This window comes from Hyla sarda, chromosome 7 (assembly GCF_029499605.1).
Source record: "Hyla sarda isolate aHylSar1 chromosome 7, aHylSar1.hap1, whole genome shotgun sequence".
In the NCBI taxonomy this organism is placed as follows: Eukaryota; Metazoa; Chordata; class Amphibia; order Anura; family Hylidae; genus Hyla; species Hyla sarda.
In genome coordinates, this window is record NC_079195.1 from 195,092,937 (window position 1) to 195,115,293 (window position 22,357).

At 41.8% G+C, this 22,357-nt stretch overlaps 1 protein-coding gene across 2 annotated transcripts in view; it reads left to right on the forward strand.

Annotated features, from left to right (window-relative positions):
* Positions 1-22,357, forward strand: part of ASTN1 (astrotactin 1) — a 583,832-nt gene that overhangs the window by 50,490 nt on the left and 510,985 nt on the right. Inside the window, exons 4-5 of one of the 2 annotated variants that reach the window (XM_056532005.1) lie at positions 18,546-18,587; positions 19,030-19,336. In XM_056532005.1, coding sequence (XP_056387980.1) covers positions 18,546-18,587; positions 19,030-19,336 — 349 coding nt within the window. Of the gene's footprint in view, positions 1-18,013; positions 18,632-19,029; positions 19,337-22,357 lie in introns of those variants that run through there. The other variant, XM_056532006.1, reaches the window with a different exon arrangement.

Genomic DNA, 22,357 nt, shown 5'->3' on the forward strand with positions numbered 1-22,357 from the left:
CATTAATCTAAAATATATCAAAAGTTTATTTGATGAGAGGTACCCTTTAAGTCTTCTGAAATAATTACTCCTAAATCCCTTTCCTCAGATACTGAGGTCCGGACTGTATATTCTATAATCTAACTGCAACGTAACCCAAACTGATTCTATGTTGGCCTCACTAACTTGTATTAGGTTATATTTTATGCTATCTTTCACATACAGGGCCACCCCTCCTCCTTTCTTGCCTTCTCTTTCTCTTCTGTATAAAGAGTACCTTGGTATGGTTATGTCCCAGTCATTACTTTCATTAAAGCATGTCTCAGTAACAGCCACTAAATCTACATTCTCAAATGCCATTATTGACCCAAGTTCATTGATTTTATTACCTAAACTGAGAGCACTTGTAGACAGGACTCTAAGCTTGTCATTTCTTAAAATTTATGCTACTGACATGTTCTGGCATTGTTTCGGTGGGCAATTGGGCTAATATATTTTCACTCTTTTGCCCCCCCCCCCCCCCCCTTCCTAGTTTAAATACTCCTTAGCAAATTCTTGGAATTGTTCACAGGAGTACATTTGTACATGAAACAGAAAGCCAAATCCTTGCTCTTGACATAATTCTATCTCTTCTAGCAGTAGCATCCGGGAGACATCTCACAAAACCATTTTCTTTAAGCTCCACACTTCTTATGATTAAATCACCCAGCAAAAGTTGCTTCCTTTCAGACTATTTTGTCCTTGGCTGCAGTCTTGCATACATTAGACATAGGAGTCGATGGTTCCTCACCCCGACCTATCGTAGTTCTGTCTCGGTTACCTGTTCAGCTGTTTATTTAAAGAGGTACTCCACCTCTAGATATCTTATCCCTTATCCAAAGCAGTGGGACACCCGCGATCTCCCTGCTGCACCAGGCGTTTGTTTAGAGTGTCTGGTGCAGTGCCAGAGGCTCGAGACATCATGCAATGCCCGCTCATGACATCATGGCTATGCCCCCTCAATGCAAGTGTATGGGAGGAGGCGTGATGGTCATCATGCCCCTTCCCATAGGCTTGCATTGAGGGGACATGGCCGTGACGTCATGAGCGGAGCGAGACTGTGTCGTCATGAACCTCTGCACCGCATCGCCAGTCATCCAGAACAGAGTGAAGTTTGTTCCTGGCACTGGATGTCTGGGGTGCTGCAGCCGAGATCGCTGGGGCTCCCAGCGGTGGGACCCCCACGATCAGACATCCTATCCCCTAGCCTTTGGATAGGGGATAAGATGTCATGGGGCAGAGTCCCCTTTAAGCCATTACTGGCTAGTTCACCTTGCCAGTGAAAGAAGTAACTTCTAGAGCTAGCATTCTGTATTGTATCCTACTTTCTGGTATTCTGACTTTGACTGTGTATCCTGGATTAACCCTTCACTTTCTGATTCGGCATCTCTTTGGTTCTCTTGGTTCTGATGTCGGCTTGTTGATTTATCTATTGGTTTGTTTGTCTCCCTCTGTATTGTTAGTGTGTTCTTAGCTTTTGTATTCCTGACAATTCCCTGACCTGTGACTGATTATTTTTTAGCTTTGACTTGACGATCCAGCACGTAGATAGGAAGGGACCGTCTTTGTGTTTCTGAATCCATCATTTAGAGTGGATAAGCAATAGAAAGAGATGAGGGCTGTGAGTGAGTGCAGGATTTCATTTGCTTTGTTAGGGCCAATGCACATGTTGTTGCCCAGCACACTTTGTATGTATGGTAATGAGTATGTGCATAGGAAGAACACATCTCTAGTCTAAAGAATAATGCCGCAATTGTTTTCTGTCAATTTCCTTTTATGTACATGTATACCAAGTTGAACAGCTCATGCCGAATAAGGGAAAACCGACACAGAGATGTAAATCCTCCTTAACCTCAATGATTGAACCCAAGCGGCTCAGCAAGTAAATCCAAAGTGTTTTCCTCTATAGTGCAGTTTGGCCGGATTCCCTTTGTACACCTGTGGATGGTGCGCTTAAATGGCCAAAAATAAATTTGTTTTACTTTGAGGTACAATAAACATTGACTGATATTGGCCACTAAAGAAATGACATTATATAACAAAACAAGCCAGGGGACATCCTTCTATCCACATGAAGAAAATCATTTAATTTTTAGGACTCGACACACGCTCTGTACAAAAAAAAATAAAAGATAAATTACGGTATCTTAAGGAGTGCAAAATCCCACAACAATAAAATGTGAGTCAATGCATTGGGAAGTACTGTATGAAGACATATACCTACAGGTGCAGCCTCTCACATGGGGGCGTCGTACTGATCGGCTGAGATGAATTTGTAATTTTTTTGATTAAAAAAAAAAATACTGCTGAATGTGTGAGCAGCTATATGTATATGTAAGATACAGTAATAGATTGAGTCATATGTTCCTTAGGTTCATCTGCTGCTGATTAGCCAATCAATAATTTTTTTACAAATTTGCTAAACGTGAGACCTGGCGAAGTATCTGGGAAATAAATTCATGAAGTGAATTCACAAAATACGAACCAGGTGGGAAATTTCTTTGCCTTTTTTCATTTCTTTGGATCAAAACTAGTTAGCAGCAGAAAACTATTAATATCAAGCTGAAAGGAGGGACAAGCCCTGTGTAACAGCATTGCCCCCTGAATACTGAGCCTGCTTTAATATAGTGCCTCCCGTTGTGATGTTCCCTCACTTCTGTTTATCCCCTTTTACTGTGTCCCTGGGAGAAGGTGAGTTTTTGGGAAGTTCTGCCTAACCACCCCTTCATGCCGGATTAGTCCCCTACTTCCATACCTATTATAACCCCTCTGGCATGTTGAGCAGTATTTCTCCATTGTAGTCCAGGATGTTTGGACCACCATCCCTCCCTGTTACGTTTTCTTTTTCCCTGCTGTGTTCTTTGTTTTGCAGTGGGGATTCTATTCTTTGCAGGTGATCAGTAAAGAGTTAAAGCTGTGGCCGGTCCATTGGCATGCCTTCTTGCCATAGTTGGCTGAAGCATACCACATGGATTGTGACCTTAAATCGGCAGGCCTTTTGTTTATACTTTACATTTTAATAAAAAGTTGCAGCCGTTCGCCCACCTACTTAAAAGTTAAATCTCTGTGTTGTCTATTTAGAGGGGGAGGCTTTTGGTTATTTAGTAGAGAGCCCTTATGTCTCAGCAGTCTATCATAAACATGTGCTTGTGCCCAGCATTGGGAGTATGGGCGCAATGATTGGTTGATCTCTATCTTCTCTTCACCCCCTGCTCCACCAAACTATGAAGCTTGCTGGGACCTGTATGTTTAGTGAAAACTAAAGTTTCATAAAAGCAGAACTATACTGCAGCATAGTACATCTTCTGGATTGGTAGTTACTTACAATAAAGCATATGTTGCCAGAGAAGATGGTATTTTTCTTCTTTTATTAAGCTTCTTCCTCTCCACATCCTGCTAAAGACTCACTTTGAAAAAAGACAAGATGGACTAGCAGGTCATTGAGAGATAAGGTTACATGCATGCTGCCCACACAGGTATATGACGAGGGGAAGAAGATGGGAGGGGTAAAAGTAGGTTCAGAGAGTTACGGAAACAGAGAGAGTGCAGAAATACTACACAAGATAAATGTAAGTAATAGAGCTCACTCAAGGACTTGATTAACATCTTAGATTGTTCACTACTGCTCTATAATGTCCTCAATTCTGCTGTTTCTTTTAGGATTATTAGGAAAAAGTTGAGCAGGGTCCCCTTCTATGTGTGTGCAGTATATGGAAGACATAATAGATGTTAGGATTCACCTACTAGCTCAGGGACAACTAACAGTTAGAGATGGGGCCGTATACAAGTTATATTGTAACCAGAAATAGTGCTGCTCCTCATATACACACATCTTATCCTAAAGTTATCGGAAACAACTAGTACCCCTTGAAGGAATTATCCAGTATTAGAAAAACATAATTGTTTGATCTCACACATCACATCGGCGCCACAACCATCAATCTTGATAGTGAACATTTTGTTAGCCAAACACCTAGTTCTGGTCTTTTTGGCAGAGGAACAACTTAAAGGACATCTGCAGTGCTGGGCAAAAAAACTTTTTTTTTACCTCATTTAATAGGTCTTTGAAAGACCTTTCCAACGATGTCTCCCCCATCAAAATTGGCCCAGTCTTTCTCCCGTTATCAGCACACGAATTACGGAGGAGAAGTTAAAATAAAACTACATCTCCCATCATGCCTTGTGCTTACTTCCTGTAAGCTGCTGCCCTCCCCCTGTTCTATCCCCCCCCGAGCAAATTATTATATTGTAACGCCCACATCTCCCCCTCCCCATGCTGGCTCCTGTCCAGTGATGAAGCAGCTGCCTCCGTGCTCACTGTAGTGTGGGCACTGGAGGGTGGATAGTGAAAGTAAAAATGGTAAAAAAAAAAACATAATTGTTTGTCTATAAAACTGTCCTGATAGGGGTCCCTGCATCTTTTTCACAACTACAACTCCAAGCATGCCCAGTTATTTTATATGCTGTTCGGGCATGCTGGGAATTCCAGTGGTGCCTCCAGCTGTTGCAAGACTACAAATCCCAGCATGCCCTGTCAGCTTTCTGCTGTATGTGCATGCTTGGAGTTGCAGAGGTGACTCCAGCTGTTGTAAGACTATACATCCAAGCATGCCGTGTCAGCTTTCTGCTGTTTGAGTGTATAAAGGAGTTGTAGTTCACCAACACCTCTACTGTATCAGGAGACTCCTGGGAGTTGTAGTTCACCAACACCTGTATTGTATTTCTGTAGTCTCCTGGGTGTTGTAGTTCACCAACTCCTCTATTGTATCAGGAGTCTCCTGGGAGTTGTAGTTCACCAACAACTCTATTGTATCTCTGTAGTCTCCTGGGTGTTGTAGTTCACCAACACCTCTATTGTATCTCTGTAGTCTCCTGGGTGTTGTAGTTCACCAACACCTCTATTGTATCTCTGTAGTCTCCTGGGTGTTGTAGTTCACCAACACCTCTATTGTATCTCAGTAGTCTCCTGGGAGTTGTAGTTCACCAACACCTTTATTGTATCTCTGTAGTCTCCTGGGTGTTGTAGTTCACCAACACCTCTATTGTATCTCTGTAGTCTCCTGGGGGTTGTAGTTCACCAACACCTATATTGTATCTCTGTAGTCTCCTGGGAGTTGTAGTTCACCAACACCTATATTGTATCTCTGTAGTCTCCTGGCTGGGAGTTGTAGTTCACCAACACCTGTATTGTATCTCTGTACTCTCCTGGGAGTTGTATGTCACCAACACCTCTATTGTATCTCTGTAGTTTCCTGGGGGTTGTAGTTCACCAACACCTCTATTGTATCTCTGTAATCTCCTGGGAGTTGTAGTTCATACACCAGTGTTTCCCAACCAGGGTGCCTCCAGATGTTGCAAAACTACTACTCCCAGCATTCCTTGGTTGGGAAACACTGGCATACAGGCACACATATAACAGGGACTACAACTCCCAGCATGTGTCATTCAGTAGTCCCCCCCCCCCTCACACACAGAATCAGTATGATATTTATTCCCTGTAGTCTATACACCACCAGCCCCTGCAGTGTAATATGTCTCCTTCACACACACGTCCTCCCCTCCCTGCTCTGTGGTTTGCTCTGTGTTTTCCCCCATGAAGACTTGAATCCTCCCGGTGATAAGTGAGGTCCTATGTAGACAGAGCAGGGGAGGGGGGAGGAGCTGTGGACGTCCTCATTCTCCCCCTGCTTCAATCTTACAGATAGGGGCGTTTCTGAGGATGAGCCTATGGCTGCCTCAGAAAGCACCCGCTCATGCATATGTATAAGCAGGGAGGAGCTGACAGAGGCTAGGGGGAGCACAAACACTGCTGGGAGGAAGAGATCTCCGTCCCCAAGATGGCGGCTGCAATGTAATGAATAGGGGACGGACGCAGGACTACTGGGCTATGCTGGCAACTCTAATATCTCAGAAACGGCTGCATATAGGTAAATAGGACTAATTGACTGAACTGTATAACTTTTGTTTGGGGAACATTTGGGCAGGGATTTTTGACCACTACAGTTGTCCTTTAAGGCTCCAGGGCTTCAATGCAGAATCTTTATACGACACATACCATGTGCTTATATAATATTGGTATCTTCTTATGTGGCAGAAAACCTTTAGAACCCCTTCGGAACCAGAGACTAGTTGCAGCTTAAACATTTTCCCTTCTATAGTCCCCCTGCTATCCCTGCCCTCAGTCCATAGTATTTATTCATATTTTCTCTTCTTTTCATTATACCCCACACCATGACTTGCTGTCTTCACCCCATGTTACTGCTGTTCTGTATACAAAAGTCCAAAGTGGATACAGCACCAAACAGCTGAGGACTCAAACTTGTAGATGGAATGAGACTTTATTTGCTATCCATGTGCAACGTTTCGGCAACAAACTGCCTTTTTCAAGCATATCAAACAAAGTGACAATGTGCATATATATAGGAATCACAACACACTGTAATTGGTTACAAAACAGGTGTTCCACATATGTCATTACAATCAATAGCCACATCCTATTGGCTGAACTGTGTTGTCATGGTGAATCAGATACATAAACAATATAAATATAGAAAAATTAAGAAAACAGCCATCTATAACATATATATACTTTGGATGTGTTCACTGGGACTTCACTTACACTGATCCATGTCACCGATCGCATCTTCATCTAATGAATCGCATAGAAATCCTGCGTCTGTGTGTTACAGTATCGCTTGTAAACAAACAGACTGCGGCTGCGTGGCTCCACTTCGTGCACTTCCGATCAGCTGACCACTATAGGTCAGCTGATGCAGGAGCGTCATAAATGCCCAGGATCAAAACAGTATGGTCCGCGCAAGCGCCAACTACTTGCGCATGCGTAGTGCGGCTGAATGTGTCACTGCACATCAGTAAATCAGCCAGCGCATACAATATGCGCTCGCCGATGTCCTAGGCGCACCTGACAAAAAGCGCATCGCATTGTCAATAATACATATGAGTCTGAACAGACTTCTATACATATACTTATAAAGATAAACATTTTTACTAAACCCAGGCATCTATGTTAATTACAATAAATAAATATCACAAGAAGGTGCCATATTAAAACAAGGATCAGTGTAACACAGAATATATTCAGATTGTTAGATCTTCATTTATAAAAATTGTTTTCAAGGAGTCCTCAGTGAATTCATCCTCCACTGTAATCTTCATATAAAGTGACTTTCTTTCTCCTTTTTCTCCCTCATTTTTTTTTTAATTGACCATTTTATAATTTTTTTCTCTTTCCTTTTTTTCCCCCTCTCCCCCTTCCCCTTCCTTTTTTCCCTTTTCTTTCCTTTCCCATTCTCTTTTACATCTTTCTCCTTTTTTCCTTTTTTTTTCTTTTCTTCCTTCCCCCCCTCCTTTTTCTTTTTTTTCCTTGTCTTCCTTTTTCCCTTTTTTTCACTCCTTCTTGTACTTTCTTTTTTTTCTTTTTACTTTATTTTTATATTTATTTTTATTTTAATTATTTTTATTTATTTTTCTTATTTCTTATCTTCATCTTTATCATTTATTTCTTAATATTTTTTTCTACCTGTTCCGTGTATTTAACTTTTATAAGTGACAACATGAGGTTTTGGATATTTTTTCCATGATGATATTTAAATATTTTTCTATATGTCTTTTTAAATTCACTTCACTAATTATTCACTCATCACTTTATATGAAGATTACAGTGGAGGATGAATTCACTGAGGACTCCTTGAAAAATTTTTTATAAATGAAGATCTAACAATCTGAATACCGTATATTCTGTGTTACACTGATCCTTGTTTTAATATTCCACCTTCTTGTGATATTTATTTATTGTAATTAACATAGATGCCTGGGTTTAGTAAAAATGTTTATCTTTATAAGTATATGTATAGAAGTCTGTTCAGACTCATATGTATTATTGACAATGCGGTGCACTTTTTGTCAGGTGCGCCTCGGACATTGGCGAGCGCATATTGTATGCGCTGGCTGATTTACTGATGTAAAGTGACACATTCAGCCGCACTACGCATGCGCAAGTAGTTGGCACTTGCGCGGACCATACTGTTTTGATCCTGGGCATCTATGACGCTCCTGCATCAGCTGACCTATAGTGGTCAGCTGATCGGAAGTGCACAAAGTGGAGCCACGCAGCCGCAGTCTGTTTGTTTACAAGCGATGCTGTAACACACAGATGCAGGATTTCTATGCGATCCATTAGATGAAGATGCGATCGGTGACATGGATCAGTGTAAGTGAAGTCCCAGTGAACACATCCAAAGTATATATATGTTATAGATGGCTGTTTTCTTAATTTTTCTATATTTATATTGTTTATGTATCTGATTCACCATGACAACACAGTTCAGCCAATAGGATATGGCTATTGATTGTAATGACATATGTGGAACACCTGTTTTGTAACCAATCACAGTATGTTGTGATTCCTATATATATGCACATTGTCACTTTGTTTGATATGCTTGAAAAAGGCAGTTTGTTGCCGAAACGTTACACATGGATAGCAAATAAAGTCTCACTCCATCTACAAGTTTGGGTCCTCAGCTGTTTGGTGCTGTATCCACTTTGGACTTTTGTATGCCTTTCCGGGTTGGCATTCCCAGATGATTACTTGCACACGCTGATTGGATCGGTGCTGTCTCTCCTCTTTACCTTTTGCTGTTCAGTATATATTGCAAATGTAGCCTGGAATCCCTGTTAAGACGCCCCTGCTTTAGGTGACAGGAATTAAAGGGATTGTCTATAGTGAACATTTTTTCATGAGTGCAATTGCTTTGAAGTATGGAAGGTGGTAGGAAGATCTGCTAGGATTCCTGTGATCAGCTGTCTCTGATCAGTAGTACATAGTAAGCATCAATCAAATAAAAACAATGAACAGGGGGAAAAGGGCTTATATATTTATTAAGGGTAACCAAGACTAATATTAAGAGCTGGAGGGATAAGTTCAGCCTGCTGAAACTGCTTGTATTTCCAGCACAATAACTTAAGGGCTCCTCGGGCATTAGCCTACCTGAAAGCAAATTGAATATTCTGTAAACCATCTTAATGGGGTTGTCTTGGAATAGAAATCCAGAGCTATTTTTTTCCCCTAGAATTGCACCACACTTGTCCTCAGGTTGTGTGTGATATTGCTGCTCAGTTCCATTAAAGTGAATGGAGACAAGTTGTAATACCGCGCACAACCTGAGAACAGAGTGGCGCTGTTTTTGGAAGACATTAGCTCTGGTTTTCCATTCCTGGACAACCCATTTAAGGTACACTGGGGAGACATCAGTATTGGTGAGGGTGTATTACACCATGTTTATCCTATTCATGTGCCATGGGAAACCCTCGGGCCCATTCACACTGTGTATTTTCCAAGCTGAATTCTGCTGAAGAGTTTGGCTGCTGAAAAAAGGGTGCAGCAGCCTCCAGTTGTTTTCATTAGGATTCTCCTGCACTATTCACACTCCAAAATGTATGTGGAAGAACATCCGGATTCAAGACTCTGCAGAAAGAATAAACAAGTTCATTCTTTTGGACAATGCACTTGGTGTTGCATTGCTGTCTATGGAGACTACGCATTTCCAATCCTAGCACCGGCTTGTTCTGCCAGCACCCACTACAGATGCAATGTCCATCTGGAATATCTCCAGGCAGAGATTCTGTAGTGGGAATGAGCCCTATATTGTTATAAATGTACATTACCTACTGGTTCACATTGTATGGGGAACCTTTAAAAAAAACACCTGTAGTCTTCCAAAGCAGATAGTAGAAGGTAACACTAGACTAATAAATGCCGTAACTGAGCCATTTACAAGAGGTCAACACCATAGGTTTTGTTTGCAAATCCTCCAGCGATTCCCCATACTATGATAATGCATAAGTGTATGTAAAATCATGTTGTATTGGATATCATTAAATTATGTCACATTATAATAGTTTTGATATTATCTATTATCTCTCTATACACCCATAAGTGGAAATGTCGAAATTAGGCATTTAGAGGGGCAACTAGAGGGCAAAGATTTAAAAGTAATATGAGGAAGTATTACTTTACTGAGAGAGTAGTGGATGCATGGAAAAGCCTTCCTGCAGAAGTGGTCGCTGCAAATACAGTGAAGGAGTTTAAGCATGCATGGGATAAACATAAGGTTATCCTTCATATAATTTAGACATATAAGAAAGAGATAGGTATAAGGCTATCCTTCATATAAGATATAGAGAGGCATAAGGCTATCCTTCATATAAGATAGAGATAGGCATAAGGCTATCCTTCATATAAGATAGGGATAGGCATAAGGCTAGCCTTCTTATAAGATAGGGATAAGCATAAGGCTATCCTTCATATACGATAGAGATAGGTATAATGCTATCCCCCACATAAGATAGAGATAGGTAAAAGGCTATCCTTCATATAAGATAGAGATAGGTATAAGGCTATCCTTCATATAATATAGAGATAAGCATAAGGCTATCCTTCATATAAGATAGGGATAGGCATAAGGCTATCCTTCATATAAGATTGAAATTGGCATAAGGCTATCCTTCATATAAGATAGGGATAGGCATAAGGCTATCCTTCATATAAGATAGGGATAAGCATAAGGCTATCCTTCATATACAATAGAGATAGGTATAAGGCTATTCTTCATATAAGATAGAGATATGTATAATGCTATCCTTCATATAAGATAGAGATAGGTATAATGCTATCCTTTATATAAGATAGAGATAGGCATAAGGACAAATAATGCTATCCAGAGGCGGCTCTACCATTAGGCCATTTAGGCCGTCGGCTAAGGCCTCGCTCTGGTTGGGGCCTCACTCTGGTCCTGACCACCGCAAGTTCAACAGCGCTTCTGCGTCTGACCAGTCCCTGCTACCCCTCTGCCACTTTAAGAGAGGTGTCTTTTGGGGCTGTCGCATGCCACACGCAGGCACTTCCCATATGTACCTGCCTGTCCCTGCCCCCACCTGCTCACCAGAGACTTCAAGACAGAGAAGAAGACATTTGCCACATCACAGCCTCTGCCTCTCCCTGCCAGGGGCTGTCAGTGCTCCGTGTGGCTTGGTGGCTGGCTGCCTGTTGTTTCAGGTCAGTTGCAGTCCCTGGCTATGTTTAGCACATGGCCCCAGTGCCTGACTGCCCATGCCTGAGTGAGTGCCTCCACCACTACTCTGCACTCTGCAGGTATCGTCCGCCGGCCAGTGAACATAAAGGGCCCAGCCAACTATATAAAAATGTGTATACATGCTGCCCACTGCCCAGGCTGGCCCATGCTATGTGTATATATATATATATATATATATATATATATATATATATATATATATATTCTACACAGTGCCATCAGTTGTACACTCACACTCTGTCTATACTGTGACATAATGACATCACTGTGCATAAACCTGTAATGTGATGTCACTGTGTTTAACCCTGTACTGTGACATCACTGTGTGTATTATCCCTGTACTGTGACATCACTGTGTGTATTATCCCTGTACTGTGACATCACTGTGCATATTAACGCTCTACTGTGACATCACTGTGCATATTAACGCTGTATTGTGACTCACAGTACAAGGTAAATATACACAGTGACTTCACAGTACAGAGATAATATGCACAGTGATGTCACGGTACAGGGATAATATACAGTGAGTTCACTGTGCGGGGATAATACACAGTGATGTCACCATACCGAGATAATTCACAGAGATGTCACAGTGCAGGGATAATACACACAGTGATGTCAAAGTACAGGGATAATAAACACAGTGATGTCACAGTACAGGGATAATACACACAGTTATGTCACAGTACAGGGATAATACACAGTGATGTCACAGTACAGGGATAATACACAGTGATGTCACAGTACAGGGATAATACACAGTGATGTCACAGTACAGGGATAATACACACAGTGATGTCACAGTACAGGGGAAATACACACAGTGATGTCACAGTACAGGAATAATACACAGTGATGTCATAGTACAGGCATAATACACACAGTGATATCACAGTACAGGGATAACACACAGTGATGTCATAGTACAGGAATAATACACGGTGATGTCACAGTACAGGGATAATACACACAGTGATGTCACAGTACAGGGATAATATACACAGTGATGTCACAGTACAGGGATAATATACACAGTGATGTCACAGTACAGGGATAATACACACAGTGATGTCAAAGTACAAGGATAATGCACAGTGATGTCACAGTACAGGAATAATACACAGTGATGTCACAGTACAGGGATAATACACACAGTGATGTAACAGTACAGGGATAATACACAGTGATGTCACAGTACAGGAATAATAAACACAGTGACATCACAGTACTGTGATAATACACAGTGACATCACAGTACAGGGATAATACACAGTGATGTCACAGTACAGGGATAATAAACACAGTGATGTCACAGTACAGCAATAATAAACACAGTGACATCACAGTACAGGGATAATATACAGTAACATCACAGTACAGGGATAATACACAGTAACATCACAGTACCAAGGGGAGATTTATCAAAACCTGTGCAGAAGAAAAGGTGACCAGTTGCCCATAGCATCGAATCAGCTTGCTTCTTTCATTTCTGAAAAGGCCTCTGAAAAATTAAAAAAGGGATCTGATTAGTTACTATGGGTAACTGGCCATTTTTTCTCTTTTACCCCTAAGTGATCATAAATCTACCCCTAAGTGATTATTTATGGTTTATTTTTATTATTGCTTGCATGTATTATGTTCATGGAGCCTCATGTCCAAGTTTTGTCTAAGGCCTCGGAAAGTCTAGAGGCGCCTCTTATGTTATCCTTCATATAAGATAGGGGCAAGGACTATTCATAGTATTTAGAATATTGGGCAGACTAGATGGGCCAAATGGTTCTTATCTGCCGAGACCTATGTTTCAAAGGGGGAGAATGATCAAAACCCTTACAAAGGAAAAGTTGCCCAGATGCCCATAGCAACTAATGAGATGGCTTCTGTCATTTTTATAGAGACCTTTTAAAAAATGAAAGAAGCGAGCTGATTGGTTTCCATGAGCAACTGGTCAACTTTTCCTCTGCACTGGTTTTGATCAATCTTCCCCAAAGAGTCAACATTTTGTGTGGCCACCAATATATTTTTTTTAGCTCTGCTCTTGGGCATGGAGTTCACCAGAGCTTCACAGGTAGCCACAGGAGTCCTCTTCCACTCCTCTATGACAACATCATTGAGCTGGTAGATGTTAGAGACCCTGCGCTTCACCACCTTGTATTTGAGGATGCCCCAACAGATGCTCAATAGGGTTAAGGGCTGGAGACATGCTTGGCCAGTTCATCACCTTTACCCTCAGCTTTTTTTTTAACAAGGCAGTGGTGGTCTTGGAGGTGTTTGGGGTTATTATCATGTTGGAATACTGACCTGCAGCCCAATCTTTGAAGGGAGGGGATCATGCTCTGCTTCAGTATGTCACAGTACATGTTGGCATTCATGGTTCCCTCAATGTACTGTAGCTCCCCAGTGCCAGCAGCACTCATGCAGTCCCAGGCCATGACACCCACCACCATGCTTGTCTTTATACTCCTCACCTGCTTTCCGCCACACATGCTTGACATGATCTGAACCACAGGTCGCTGTCCAAACATGATGCTGAGCATGTCCACTTAAAGGGGTATTCCGGTGCTTAGACATCTTATCCCCTATTCAAAGGACGTCACGCTCCACCCCTCAATGCAAGCCTACGGTTGAGGGCGTGATAGCTGTCACGCCCCCTCCCATAGGCTTGCATTGAAGGGCGGAGCATGACGTCTCACGGGCGTGAACACGCTCCGGGGACTGATTACAAACGGGGTGCCGCATGCAAGATCACGAGGGTCCCCAGCAGCGGGACTCCCATGATCAGGTATCTTATCCCCTATCCTTTGGATAGGGGATAAGATGTCTAAGCACCGGAGAACCCCTTTAACTTCTTTGATCGACCATGCCAAAGCCTGTTCTAAGTAAAACCTGTCCTGTAAAATCACTGTATGTTCTTCCCCACAGTGCTGCAGCTCAGTTTCTCAGGGTCTTGGCAATCTTCTTTTATATCTTCTTTTTTCTTAGATCCTCAGAGAGTTCTTTGCCATGAGGTGCCATGTTGAAATTCCAGTGACCAGTATTAGGGAGTGACACCAGGGAGGAAAAATGACTAATTGGGCCTACTTGGGGCTGTACTCGATTTTGTTGCCAAGATTTAGACATTAATGGCTGTGTGTTGAGGTATTGTGAGGGGACACAATATTAACCCTTTTAGGACCGGTGCTTTTTCCGTTTTTTCATTTTCAATTTTTCCTCCTTAACTTTAAAAAATCATAACTCTATATGATGACTTATTTTTTGCGTCACTAATTCTACTTTGTAATGAAATTAGTCATTTTACCCAAAAATCTACGGTGAAACGGGAAAAAAAATCAATGTGCGACAAAATTGATGAAAAAACACTATTTTGTAAGTTTTGGGGGCTTCTGTTTTTACGCAGTACATTAATCTGCAAAAATGACACCTTATCTTTATTCTGTAGGTCCATACGGTTAAAATGATCCCCTACTTATATAGGTTTGATTTTGTGTCACTTCAGAAAAAAATCATGAATACATGCAGGAAAATTAAATTTTTAAAATGGTAATCTTCTAACCCCTATAACTTTTTTATTTTTCTGTGTTCAGGGCGCTATGAGGGCTCTTTGCGCCGTGATCTGAAATTTTTAGCGGTACCATTTTTGTTCTGATCAGACTTTTTGATCCCTTTTTATTCACTTTTTTGTGGTATAAAAAAGTGATCAAGAATGCAATATTTTGGACTTTGGAATTTTTTTGCGTGTACGCCATTGAACGTGCGGTGTAAAAAGTGGTATATTTTTATAATTCGGACATTTCCGCATGCGGTGATACCACATATGTGTATTTTTATTTTTATTTACACTGTTTTATTTTGTTACTAGGAAATGCCGGTTGATTCAAACTTTTAATTCAGAAGGGAATACCTGAAAGGGTTAACTTTTTTTACTCTTTTTTTTAGCAAGCTGATAGGTGCCATAGAGACCTATCAGCTTGCAATGGCTGATTTCATTCACAGACTGCTGCCTTGCCGTTGCATGGCAACAATCAGTGAAATCGGTGATTGATTGCTCATGCCTGGATCTCAGGCTTGTAGCATTCAATCAGCGATCGGACTGCAGGAAGGAAGGTAAGAGACCTTCCTCCTGTAGTACAGCTGTTCGGGATGCCACGATTGTACCGCGGCGATCCCGAACAGCTCCCTGAGCTAGCCGAGGCACTTTCACTTTCGTTTTTAGCCGCGCGGCTCAGCTATGAGCGTGGCTAAAGGGTTAATAGCGTGCAGCACCGCGATCGGTGCCGCGCTATTAGCGGCGGGTCCTGGCTTCACTATGACGCCAGGCCGCCGCGATATGATGCGGGGTTACCGTGTAACCCCGCGTTATATCGCAGGACCAGGACACATGTTGTAGCGGTACGTCATGTGTCCTTAAGGAGTTAAACACTGTTTATACAGGCTTTGCACTCACTACTTTACATTGTAGCAGACTGTATGAGGGGTGGACCCATATATTATATCAGGAAGCACATGACGGGTGAAATAAGTATTGAACACATCATCATTTTCCTCACTAAATATATTTCCCAAATGTGCTATTAACATTATATTTTCACGAGATGTTGGTAACAACCCAAGTAATCCATACATACAAAAAATCCATAAAAAATAAGCTCAGAAATTAAGTTATGTGTAATAATGTTAAATGACACAGGGGAAAAAGTATTGAACACGTAGAGAAAGGGAAGAGCAAAACGGCATGGAAAGTCAAGACAACAGTCAGTAATTAAAAAAACAATCCAGCCCCATGATGGGTAAAAGCAAAGGGCTGTCTCAGGACCTTCACAATCTAATTATTGCAAATCATAACAATGGTGTTGGTTACAGGCACATTTCTAAGCTTCTGAAAACTCCAGTGACCACTGTTGGGGCCATAATACGGAAGTGGAAAGAAATTTGCCCTGACCAGGAGCTCCTCACAAGATTTCTGACAGAGGAGTGAGAAGAATCAGAAGAGTTGTCCCAGAGCCAAGGACACTTGTGGAGAGCTTCAAAAAGACCTGGAATTAGCAGGTACTGTGGTCTCAGAGAAACAGTATTTAGTGAGAAAAATGGTGAAGTATTTAGGCCCACATTTATCATTGTAGGTGTAAGTGAAGCATTGTTTTACACCTTTTTTTTGTTTGCTGGTAATGTGTAGGGGCGCCAAATGTATTAAATGTTCACTGAGCATTTGATATATTTTGTACAGGTCACATTTTCTGAAATTTCTCTCTTCACATACACCAAAAAGCTACGCCAGGTCTGGGATGATGTAGTTTTGGACACTTTTCAGTGGCTTTGCGCCTTTTTTGCGCCTTTTTACAAAAAGGCGCAGTTCATAAATTTCAGTCCACGGCATAGGCTGAATTGAAAAGCGTGTACTGCTACTCCAAAACATCTGGAATGACTAAAATATTCTACCACCAAAAGGCGCAAAATAACACACAGTGCGCCAAAATAGCGCCTTTTGTACGGAGAAAAAAAGGTGTAAACTCATTGATAAATGTCGACCTTAATACTTATTTCCCCCCCTGTATCCCATCCAGGGACAGCTGGGTGGGATATGATGAATTCAAAAAAATACTTAAAATTCTTAGTGAGACCAAGCTTGGTAGAAATGTAGTCCTGTTTTAAGGTCTGGTTATACAGCCACTTGTTTAGAGAGGTAAGATTTTGTGCAGTTAGCGCTTCACAAACAGACGCAATTGTTTGTGCCAAACGTTAAAGGCTGCATTTTTTTTTTTTTACTGAAAAATAAAGACACATGACCTGTACAAACATTACTTTTTGTGTTCCTGTCTCTGACAGCTATTCTGCCGCTATATATCATATACCTAAGCCTAGGGTGGGAAATGCTGCAGCTACTGTTAGTTACTGATATTTTTGCAACAGATGGAGGCACCGTGGTCAGGAAACGTTGAGATATAATAGATATGAGATAGATAGGAGATAAATTGATTGATAGATAGATAGATATTAGATACATAGATAGATATTAGATAGATATTAGATAGATAGACAGATATTAGATAGATAGGTGTTTCCCAACCAGGATGCCTCAAGCTGTTGTAAAACTGCAACTCCCAGCATGCCTGGATAGCCAAAGGCATGCTGAGATTTGTAGTTTTAGAACAGTTGGAGGTACCCTGATCAGGAAATATTGAGAAATTGCTGATTTACTCCTACAGAAAGTTATCTACTGGATGGACGCCTCAGCGGTAGGCAGGGGAAGCCTTTCTGTTACCTGCGGCACAGGCGGATGTCAGAGTTGGAGGTGGAGCAGGAAGCAAAGTACCCGCCTGCTCCACCAATAGGGCTGCAGCCTGCATGCATAGGAGCGTGGGGGGATGGGGAAGAGCATCCCTCTCTGCTCTCCTCCCAGAGAGGCATTGTGACTGTGGCCCCTGCACTGTGATTAAAGGGCCGGATCCTGAATAAAAAGAAAACAGTGCTGGAGCAGTAGGCCCCCTGGCAGGCTCAAGTGCCTCACTGTCGGTCAGGCCCTTCTGTGGCGGCCCTTACTTGAGTATAAGCTGAGGGGGACTTTTTCAGCAGAAAAATGTGCTGAAAAACTTGGCTTATACTCGAGTATATACAGTAATATATAAATTAAATTAGTTTACCATATAAAATTATATGTGACATTACAATCAATATGTTAATTCTATATATCAGCTTATACAGAATTGTATGTTATGTCACATTATAATACACTATACAACACTGTATTGTTCCACATTCTATTATATTTGCCTCCGACAGAAAAAGTTATTGTGCTGCTTTGTGATTTTGTACTTTGCTGCCCAGGACCAAGCTGTTAAACTATAGCAACCAATGACAGGTAGTATTAGAATTACAGTGAAGTGGAATATAATGGAAGTGGTCCGGGGAAGAGACATTAAAGTTGCCTGCCATAATAACATTCAGCCTTGTTAACCAAAACACAAGGCATCTGGTTATACTATGCAGTCCACCTTTAGCACTTGGAATTCAGCAGTCCTTGTATAAGGCAGGATTATGCTGCATATAGTCAGATGGAAGCAGCTCTCTCCATCCATCCCTCCCTCTCCCATCCATCCCCTCCTTCCACCTCTCTTCTATCTCATGCTTCTTTCATCTTCCTCCTGTTCCCACTGCCTTCAGACAAAAGAAATCCCAGCCGGGCTCAGGGTCTTCATTGCACTGAGCAGCTTCTTGTTGCTGTGCCCTGGGAAAAAAAGGGTCTTTCTTCGCTCACCCTAGCAAGAGAGAGACGGAGAGTGAGGAAGAAAGGCTCAGGGAGGGAGGGGAAGAACAAGGGAGAGGAGGGAAGAAATATAAAGGAAGACAGATGGGCAGAGGTGATAGGCAGATGTGGTTTAGCGTGTGTAACTGTGCATCCTGATGCTCTGCTTGTAGGTGCAGCGAGGAGTTAAAGGGAGACATTGTGGACATGCCCAGGTACTGAGGGAATTTCTGCAGTGAAGGGTTACACCAGCTGTCAGGTAGGAGGGATACGTGTGTCGGTGTGTTTGTGCCTGCAGTGAAGGATTGTAGCGTTGTGTTTTACGAGTGCTCTTTGGGAATACAGCGTACGCCTGTGATGAATATTCAGAGGGGCTTACACTTGCTGACACATAGGCGAATGCCAACTATTGTTTTTGCCCGTTGACTTTCATACAGATTAATGGCTGGGAAGAGAATTGACTGCACATCTGCAAAGTAGTGAGGCACGCGTGTGTGTACATGGGCTCTTTCAGCACTCTTTCAACCCTTGCCGGCTGTAGGTCAGCACTTACCGTTGTGCGTGTGCTTGTCGGCTAGTGGAAGTGGGTACTGTATGTGAGGTCATTGATAGTTACCGAGCGTGTGTGCAGATACTGTAGATTCTCTGTGCCTGCAGCTAGGAGACATAGGAAGTGTTGGAAGACTAAAGATGGCTCCTGCCGGTGCTTTCTGGGTGCTGCTAGCCGGTTTCCTGTTCGTATCAAGAAGTGGCGGAGAGGAGGATTCATCCAGGGAACTTGAGTGTAAAATGAAGAGCATCACAGTCTCAGCTCTCCCTTTCCTCCGGGAGAACGACCTCAGCATCATGCACAGCCCCTCTGCCTCTGAGCCCAAGCTTCTCTTCTCTGTCCGGAATGACTTCCCTGGGGAGATCGCAGTCGCTGATGATTTGGAGAACACAGAACTGCCTTACTTTGTGTTGGGTGAGTGCAACCTGCATCCTAACACATGCTACACTTCTCACAAGTCACATCCACTTGTGTTGTCTATTACAGAGGGTCATTCATCACAAACATACACTGCAGGTGCTGGGCTACGCAAGGGCCTACAGGATGCAAAGAATAATATTGATACGTTACAGTGTTAAAGTCATCCTCATTGCAGATCCTTAGTGTTTGTTGCAATGTAATCTTGCACTATGTCTATGTCAACTCTGCCGGGAGCCAGCTCCCTGCCTTTACTGTCACTTCACAACTGCTGAAACAAATGCATGCAAATGTCCTGCACTGTACATTGATGTCTTTGTACAGGAGCAGTCTGGCACTTCAGAGATGAAAGCCTGGTCTCTTCCCTAAATCCTGAACTCTATCAGATTTGGCCACGGGCATGCTTGTTAAATTGGGACTATTGATGTAAGAACTTGGTCCAGCGGTCAGAGAAAGAGAGAAAGAAAAATGTCCACTTAAGACCATCACATGTCTTTTCATCCCCAAATCTGTCCTCTGTGGACAAAACGGATGGCAGGACGCAGGTTATGTGGCAGATTTTCCCATCAATGATATGAGCATTGGCTAAATGATATGTGTCTCTCACCGTGACTAATGCATTTCTTTTCATCTGTGAGGATCAATTAGTGACTTAGGTCGCTTTGAACATGGGCCAAATCTCTCACTTACTCACAGAGATGGCTCAGAAGTGCACCTGCTATCACTCACAATATAACTTTTTGGACAGGGATGTATTTGTCAGAGATGTGTTTCACCTTGCTCTCGAATTCAGGTGGGCGATATCTGAAAGGGTCACAAAAGTTATGTGATTATTACTTTCGGAGTAAAAAAAAACTATTCATAACTTTACTGCTCAAACTTCCAAAAAACATTTCCTTCTAAAGCATATATCTGTCCACCCCTGCTAAGCCAAGTTGCCCTCCCATAACACTCTTTTCAGTTGTTTTGTTTGTCAAGACATTGGTTACCCATAAGGCCTCATGCCCATGAGTGTATTGTGGCTCCATTCAACCTCTGGGTAGGATTGAGTCATAATATAGGATCCATAGTCTACAGGGATCTACTGTACCTTCACATGCCTCCAATTTCTACTTAGTTGTTTTGCTTGTTTAGATACTTGTTACCAATAAGGCCTCATAAACTTAAGTGTATTGTGGCTCCTTTCATCCTCTGGGTTGGACAGAGCCATAATAGTCTATAGGACTCTGCAGTACCTCAATGTGCCTTCAATTTCTTTCCATCATACGGAGATATATTCCTCTAGAAGACTAGGACTCAGTGGGGAAGATTTATCAAAACCTGTCTAGAGGAAAAGTTGCCCATAGCAATCAATCAGATCGCTTCTTTCATTTTTAACAAGGCCTCTGCAAAATAAAAGAAGTGATCTGATTGGTTGCTATGGGCAACTGGGCAACTTTTCGTTTGCACAGGTTTTGATAAATCTCCCTCAATGTGCTTCTGCACATGGCCTCGATTGTTTACAATAAGGCCTAAGGCCTCTGGCTTTATCCTAATGATGGGCGAATCGATCTATTTGTGAGTGATAAAGAAGTAGGGTATCTATGCCATATTAGTAGGCAACTTTTCCATTAATGCATTTTGGAGCTGGACCTTAAACAGCAATGATACCAGGTTCTTCTGGTTGTTACTGCAGGAACTTCTCAAAACTATCCGACGAAGTTTAACTGGAGTTTCAACTTTTATTTCAAATGTCACAGGTTCATTCTATAATGTTTATCCGATGGAGATATATGTAAAGAGACGTAATATGATCTATTCTGTAGTAAAATTCTAAATATTATTCATCCCACAGTTTCCTCATTGGCTGGCCTGACTAGTGAAAAACATTCAAGGGACATTCCCAAAACACTAAGGTGCACTATCCTCCCATTTGGGTGGGTTCAATCCCCCACCTGTATTCAGTATTTTACATATAAAATATCTACATGTAATAGATACAACTGCATTCATAATTCTGCTGGTTGTCATTGGAAACAGTCAAGCTTTAAACCAAGAACAGTCCTAAGGGGCTATATTACATATTTGTTTTTCTTGTATTAGTTTAACGTATATTGGTCATAGAGTCAGAAAGTAACGCTGGAAGATCTCAGCTCTATTTCAGTCAGAAATTCCGCTGCCTGAAGGGAAAAAGCAAGTGAATGGGTTTTCCGTTAATCCATTTGCACTGCAGATTTTTTGGGCTGAATTTCCGTCAGAAAATTCTGATCTAAAAAATTTCACCGGAACATTGACCTTGCCCAATCAGGCGCTGTCCGAACTTGTAATCTCCGGTCAGAATGTTTTGCCTGGAGATGCTCAGTGTTAACCCAGATTTATGGATGCAGTGTTAGCCCATAAGGGTCTGTTCACACATTGGCAATTTCCCTAAGGCTAAAATTCTATTAGTTTTTTTGTCCTGTGTTTTTTGGTTTGAAAAAAACGCAAGAAAAAATGGCAGTGCAATTTCCTGCGTCTGGTGTTTTTTTCTGGCGTTTTTTCATTTGTGTTGAAATTTCACCTTGGCATTTTTTTTTTGGTACCCAAAATTTGTTGAGTACCAAAAAAAAAAATGGATGCAGTAGTGATGGAAAAAATGTTATTTAACGAAATTTATATATTTTATAACAATATTTTAATTATTTTTTAATAAAGTGTGTGTGTTTCACTTTTTTTCTCTATTTTTTTTTCTTTCATTTTTTAGGTAGTACAGACTGTTCCATGATGGGAGTAGTAGTACCTGTACCAATAGACAGATCGCCCCAGGTGTCAGTCGTGACACCCGATGCGATCGTCCATAATATAGCAGAGATGTGGAGCGGCTTTATACAGCGCTCACATCTCTGCTCTGTACTCCGGCCAGTGATGTGAATAGAACGTCACTCATTCATATTTTCCTCCCAGAGTGGTGATTGGCCGGATGATTGCAGCCAATCACCATTCTGTGAGGGAAATATGAGGGAAAGTGAGTGGCCGGCCGGAGTATAGTTAAGAGATGCA